The 6,853-nt window shown below is 58.9% G+C and overlaps 1 protein-coding gene across 1 annotated transcript; it reads left to right on the top strand.

The window, feature by feature from the left end:
• OSM (oncostatin M) lies at positions 1 to 4,100 on the top strand. The gene is made up of 3 exons (XM_024768022.1): positions 1 to 127; positions 1,768 to 1,901; positions 2,532 to 4,100. The coding sequence occupies exons 1-3, from the start codon at positions 94 to 96 to the stop codon at positions 3,108 to 3,110; spliced, it is 747 nt and encodes a 248-aa protein (XP_024623790.1). The 5' UTR covers positions 1 to 93; the 3' UTR covers positions 3,111 to 4,100.
• Positions 4,101 to 6,853: the final 2,753 nt, after the last annotated feature.

Raw genomic sequence — 6,853 nt, 5'->3', positions numbered from 1 at the left:
TCCCGGCGGGCATAAAGTGGCTGCCAGCCCGCAGGGCTCCAAGCCTGGAGGTGTCACCCCCGGCAGGCGCAGGCCAGAGCTCGGTCACCCAGCATGCGGGCACAGTGTATGCGGAGGACACCGCTCAGTAAGTACTTCCTTCCTCCCCACCAGCACCTGCTTGCTGTGCTCATGGGTGCCAGCAGGGAGCAGGGGCACCCTCTGTCCTCAAGGAATAGGGGAGGCCAGGCGCCGGGCAGAGGATGCTGAGAAGGGGAGAGAGCCAGGGGGTCAGGCAAAGAGAGGGATCCACTGAGAACAGAGCATCTTCACAGGGTAGAGAAGGATATTACCAGAGGGCTTCCAGGGGGAGGGTGATGTAGAGTCAACTCTGGGAGCAAGAGAGTGAAGGAAGGGGATCGCTGCGGGAGAAGCCAGGGAAGCAGGTGGGAGGTGGGAGATGTGCTGGGGCAGAGGAGGAAGACGCAGAAGCTGAGCAGCATCATGGTGTGATGCCTGGAAGGGCTGTGGAGCCTCCTTCTTGCCCCGATTTGGAGGCTCTGGGATGAATGGACACTGTCAGCCGGGCCTGGGGGCCCTGGAGCCCACACAATCACACAGCGCACATAGCCACACCCACAGGATGACATGCACACAGAGTCACGTGACGTCATCTGGAACCCTCAATCTCACCAATCTGGGAACCCCCACGTGCATCCCGGGGCCCCTGCCCTGGATGGGACACAACGGTTTTGTGTGACCAGCTGTTTCCTCGAGCCTCGCGCAGATCTAGACGCACACCCATGCAGGCACCCTAGTCCCACGTGCGCTGTGCCCACACCAGCCCCCCTGCCCGAGCCCAGCAGCAGGTACCTGGGGGGCGGCGAGGGGTGCCTGGTAGTCATTGTGCCTAGGCGCCTGGCCCCTTGACCTCCCCAGCAGCATCTTCCCCAAGGGGCCACAGTTCTTAGGAAGGGAAGGTGGTGTCACTGCCTTCCGGGCCATTGCGCCACAGGCCCTTCCGACCACGTGGCTGCCAGGGCCTTGTGGGTGGGTGGGGGGAGGCAGGGGAGTGGTAATTATACCCGCCCCCCAGAATGTTCTGGCTTACAGCATCTCTGGTGGGCCTGACAAAAGTGGCCACTTACGGAGAGAGGAGGGAGGCCTGAGAGATGGGGTCATGGGCTGGCCTTGGGTGACCTGAGCAAGCCCTTCTCCTTTGGGGCCTTGGTTTTCCTGTCAGTCAAATGGGGGCATGGACGAGATGGTCTCACGTATCCTTTCCAGATGGAAACTTTGGGTGGAAAGGCAGCCTCTCCTGGTTCTGCAGACATAGATCAAGGTGTCTGGCTGCTCCTGGGCTGCAAAACCCTCCAGAGCACACCTGCGTGGGGGGGTGGGGTCTGTTACAGCAGGTTCAGGGCCTGCAGCAATGGTCACCCCTTAGCCCAGAGGACTTGCGGGGAGCAGCCCCACCTGGGCCACCCCAGGTCAGCTCCTGAGTTTGGCAGGCTTGACTCTAGCCAGGCCCCACCAGCTCTTCTCAAAGTCTTACTTGGTGAATTGCAACCACTGTTTTGGGTGTTGGGCAGTGACTCGCTGGGAAGGTGGTGGAGGCCCCAGCAGGTAGCCCCGTGCATGCACCGTGCCCAGCCCCGCCCCCAATGGCAAAAAGCTGAGGATGATGGGCTGTGCCCTCTGAGGCCCGCTTGAGTGACCTCCTCTCTGAAAGGCACCCACCTGTGGCTTCCTCACTAAGGCAGGTGACATGTCCCCTCTCTGCCCCAGGTGTGATCCTCGGACTCCTGTTCCTGAGCATGACGGCCACAAGCAAGTGCTTGGGCAAGTACCATGAACTCCTCCTGCAGCTCCGGCGTCAGGCGGACCTTATGCAGGACACCAGCACGCTCCTGGACCCCTATGTGAGTGACCAGCCCCTGGGGGCATCTGAGTCTCAGAGAACTGTGGGGTTAGGGCAGCAGTGAGTCCCAGAGAAGACAGGCCCAAACCCTACTCAATCTGAGGCTGGGGGGAAAACGAGTCTCCGTGTTATTCCTGGGCCACGGCGAACATCCCAGGCCTAACCCTGAGATGCCAAGTAGGCAGTGCAGCTCCCCCAGCTTAGTGGGCCTGGAGTGTGAACCCCAACTCCATTGCCTCATTCGTCCATTTGCCCCATGTGCTCATTGCACACCTACCACGGGCCTTGCTCTAGGCACCGGGATGTAGCAGTGAACAGTCCCACCCTCCTGAGCTCATGTCACCTCCCGTCACCTCCCCAATGACACACCTCATGCCACAATCACCACCTATGTGGTTACCCCTCCAGTTCCCTGGCATACCTCTAACCTCACCTGCAGTGATCCAGGAGTCCTCGCCCCTCTTCAGCCTCAGTTTCTGGATCTGTACAATGGGAGGATTGGATGGGGGGGGGTACATGAGGTCCAGTGGTTCAAGGCTGAGCAGAGCAGATTCGTGTGTGTGTGTGTGTGTGTGTGTGTGTGTGTGGTGGGGGCTCCAGCTCTCACCCCTGCATTGTCCTTTCCCCACAGATCCACATCCAAGGCCTGGACACGCCAGGACTGAAGGAGCACTGCAGGGAGTGCCCTGGGGCTTTCCCCAGCGAGGACGCCCTGCGGGGGCTCAGCAGACAGGGCTTCCTGCAGACCCTCAATGCCACGCTGGGCCTCGTCCTGCACAGACTGACTGCTTTGTGTCAGGACCTCCCTGAAGCCCAGCAGTTGGTGGGACTGAACATCCGCGGGTTCAGGAGTAACATCCATTGCATGTCCCAGCTGCTGCGCAGCTCCTCAGAGGCAGAGACACCTGAGCCCACTCAGCCAGGCCCCGGGCCCACGCCGCCGCCCACACCGCCCTCAGACGCCTTCCAGCACAAGTTGAAGAGCTGCAGGTTCCTGCACGGCTACCACCGCTTCATGCACTCTGTGGGGCAGGTCCTCCAGGAGTGGGGGGAGAGCCGGAGCCGGAGCCGGAGCCGGAGCCGGAGACACAGCCCCTGCCGGGCCCCTGGAGACACAGCCCTCGCCAGGCCCTGCAGAGGGGGGGCCCGCAGGACGTGGCCCTTCCGAAGGGACAGGAGACTCATGCCGAGGGGACAGCTTCCCCGGTAGCCTTAGGGTGAAAGGTCAGCAGGTACTCTGCAGGATGGCGCAGCCCCAGGGCCTGCCATCCTGCTCCCCTCTGTTCCCCGCCTCTCAGAAGTGCACTTTAAGGGGTGGGAGCCGTGCAGCCCCTCTACCTCCTCTGGGCTGGGCTAGGGACATAGGGTCAGGCTGTTGAGCCCCCCAGCCCTGAGTTCCTCAGTCTGGTGGGGTGGCCAGGTCAGGTCCACACGGGGCCAACTTTCCATTGATTCAGGGGTCTGATGACACAGGGTGACTCATGGCCAGACTGGCTGCCACCCCCTGCTCTGCTGCCCGGAGGCCTGCTGGACTGTCCCTCTCATGACTTGCAGGGCCGTTGCCCCCATACTTCCTCCTTTCCCTAGTGGCCTGGTTCCAAGGCGGGGAGGTCAGGGCCTGAGCTGGCCTCCTATGCCTCATCACGTCTCGGGCCAGACCTCTGGATGTCTGGATGACCTCACTTTAGGCAGCTATGATGGGGCAGAGTGTACTAGAAAGAGCACTGATTTGGGGGGGTCCAAGGTTGGTCCCTAACTTGCTGTGTGGCCTCAGCAAGGCCACTTTACCTCTCTGTACCTCAGTTTTCTCTTTGTGATTCGAAGGGCTTGGGGGCCATGTAAAGCCCTCTCTGCCTGTCAGTTGCTGGGACTCTGTGACATAGGGTGGATATCAAATTCTCTCCATACATGGGGATACGCAGTACTGATGGCCACTGGGCACAGACTGAGTTCTCTGGAAGAGACCTCCTAGCTAGCACCTGGAAGCGCCTGGTCTTGGGTCTTGGGTGCTGGCTGCTCCCCCTGGTGGTACATCACGGTATTTTCTTATGCTGAAACCATTGCCCTCCTGGAGTGGGTCCCAGAAGCTGCTGGGCCAATTCCTTGGAGGGACATGACTAATTTATAGATTTTTTAAATCAGTTTTTATCTGTTTCCTATTTATAAGGCTTATTTATAATGTGTATTTAATGTTAATATTGTGCCAACATATATTTAAAACTTGCCTGGTTTCTAAAGCCCCTATGTCTCTCTGCTGCCTTGTGGGACAGGATTTGGGGGAGCCTCTTGGCGGGGGGTCCCTATGTGGTAAGGCCACAAGCATCCACCACCTGGGGCCTGGGCTGGGGGGTCCTTGCTCTATCCAGGAAGGGAAGTCGCACACCCCAGTCAGCTGGGGGCTCTGACTGTGGGGCATCTCAAACACAGACAAGGTGTTTGTTGTTTCTGAATGGGTCTCTCTTGAGAAGTTGGGGACCAGCGGTGTTGGGGTTTGGGAGCCGGAGGGGAGGGAGGAAGGATGGAGTGTATGGGTTGCTCTGGGCCCTTGTGGGTGTCTGGCTGGGGGTATGTGTGCTGATGTGTGTTGTGTGAAACAGACAAGATAATAATAGATCCTGCCTCACGTGTGGCCTGTAACCTGGTAGGTGCTTGAAACTGCTTCCTGAAGGGCCCCAGGGTGGATAGGGATTCCACCTGGCTCTCTCCGGATGCTCAGGGCCCCGCCTCAGAAGGGTCATCTATAGGCTGATGACATGCTGAGGCAGCAGCTACAAAGGAAGGGCTCACAGAAGCCGATGAACGTGACCTGGATCAGTCCCATTTCTGGTGGGAACAGGACTTAACATGGGGTGGAAGAGAGCCCTGTGTGGGACTCCCCGCAATAGATATAACCCACTTTGCAGATGAGAAGACCGAGGCTCAGAGAGTTTGAGTCCTCAGAGCAAATTTACTGGGGGCGGGCACATTTTAAATTCAGGCCCGTTAGATGCCAGGGCAGGAGCATCCTCCTGTCACCTTTCAGCCTCTGTAACTCTGCTGACAATTTCACGAGTCCCCGGGGGCACAGAGCTCCCAAGTGGGGGGGCAGACAGACAACAGACAAGCAAAAGAACCAACAGGAGCATCTGAGGTTGCAGTGTGAGCTTGAGCTTGGCAAAAACAAAGCGGTGATGTAATAGAGAGTGAGAGTCAGGTGACGTGGGTTGTCATTGTGGTGCCTGGAAGAGGTGATGTCTACTCTGAGGACTGAATGACGCACAGGAGAAGGGGTGGAGCCTGTAGGTGGCAGGAAGAGCTAGGGCAAAGTCTCCGAGCATTCAAGGATGAGGATACAGTGAGTGAGGGCATTGCTGATTTATCAAAAAGGCCCAGAGAGGGGAAGCATCTTGCTCAATGTCACGGAGCGAGTTAGTGCAGTGCTGGGGCTAGAACTCCAGGTCTCTTACTCCCAACCAGCAAGCGCCCAGTATATTCCAGGCTGTTTACCAAGCACTTAGTAAGGGTCTCTACTGCCCCCCAATGGGCTCTCTCTTGCTCTCGGGCTCCTGCCACACCAGCCACTTTTGGGATCCCAATATGCCCAGGGTACCCTCCCACCACAAGGTCTCTGCCTATGCTCTGCTCTCTGTCTACAATGCTGTGCTCTGTTTTTTGGTTAGTGCATCCTCGGCTATTCTTACCCCCATCCGTGTTCTGGGTCTAACAACTTGGTTATTTTTTTTCTCAAAACTGTCTCGTGGGGGGCCTCTCTTGGTTTGCTTTGCCGTCTGCCTCCCCCGCTAGCCTGGAGTCTCCAAGGATGGAGACCACATCTGCCTTGCTCTGCTCTCAGCACAGTACCTGGCACCCAGCAGGAGCTCAGTGAGGAGCAGGGCAGGGAGCCTGGCCTAGACAGGCGCTACCCAGGTGTGGCCAAGGGCAGGGGCCGTCCTCTGCTCTTTTCTGCTGCACCCCCAGCATGGGGGTGGGGGACTTTCCTCGGGCTGGGCTGCTGGGAATCTCTGGGTGGGAGGTGGCAGACACCAAAAGCCAGGCACCCTCAGGTTCCCGGAGCAGAAGGGGAGTTCGCACTAAGGCAGCATGTGATTGCCCACGGAGAGGACAGAAGTTGGTCTGCGGAGGAAGAGCCGGGAAGCCCAGGGTAGTTGCTCTTCACCCCTGCCTGGGCCCCCTGCCAGCCTCTAGAGAAGTGGCTAAGCCCCGGGAGAGGTGTCTGGGGCTGCTTTGAACTGGAGCTGCACCCCCCCAGCAGGAAGCAGATCAGGGAGCCCCAGACTCTGGGGTGGGGTTCTTGGGGGTCCTATCAGTGAGGACTTGTCAATTCCACACTGTCTTCTGATGAGACCACAGCTGCAGGTGCCATCTCCAGCCTGGGCCCAGATCCACAGACCCAGCTGCCAGAACATCTGCTGGGTGCCCTGTGGGTGCCTCAAGGCTGAACTCAGCCCCAAGCCCACACCTTTCTGCTTCCTAATTGCCCCCACTGAAGTTCCAGAACCCCAGCGCACCTCCCTCAATCTCCCTTAGCCTCAACCTCTTCTCTCCCCATTGATCCTGTGATTTCTCCAACACCCTATCCCTGGCATGTGCCTCCTTCTCTCCCCACCGCCAACCAGGTCCTGACTCCCTGGACACATCTCACTGTCATGTCTTCTGCTCACAAACCTTCGATGACTCCCTCCCGTCCTGCTGTCCAAGGCATCGATTCCAAACTCCTCAGCACAGCCAGCCAGGGCCGTGCTCTCAGGCCCACCCAACTTTGCCAGCTCATCTCTGCATCTGCTACATGCTCAGCTGGCCCCCAACACGTCCAGGCATTCTGACCTCCCAGTGCCTGCATTTCCCCCTCCCCCTCCTCCTGCCCTCCCAGGCCCCTCCTCCTTAACTCCCCATCGAGTGGCTGGCGGGGCTTCCCTGGGGCTTTGGGCAGGGCAGCGTGCAGGGGTTGTTTCT

The sequence above is a fragment of the Neophocaena asiaeorientalis genome, unplaced genomic scaffold (genome assembly GCF_003031525.2).
Source record: "Neophocaena asiaeorientalis asiaeorientalis breed wild unplaced genomic scaffold, Neophocaena_asiaeorientalis_V1.1 scaffold828, whole genome shotgun sequence".
Taxonomy (NCBI): domain Eukaryota; kingdom Metazoa; phylum Chordata; class Mammalia; order Artiodactyla; family Phocoenidae; genus Neophocaena; species Neophocaena asiaeorientalis.
The sequence above is the reverse complement of the archived record's forward strand: the minus strand, read 5'-3'. Positions and strand labels throughout refer to the sequence as shown.

Coding starts and splice junctions, on each gene's coding strand:
- OSM (XM_024768022.1), top strand. CDS start 94: ATGCGGGCACAGTGTATGCGGAGGACACCGCTCA. Junction 128..1,767: donor TATGCGGAGGACACCGCTCA/GTAAGTACTTCC, acceptor TCTCTGCCCCAG/GTGTGATCCTCGGACTCCTG. Junction 1,902..2,531: donor GCACGCTCCTGGACCCCTAT/GTGAGTGACCAG, acceptor CTTTCCCCACAG/ATCCACATCCAAGGCCTGGA.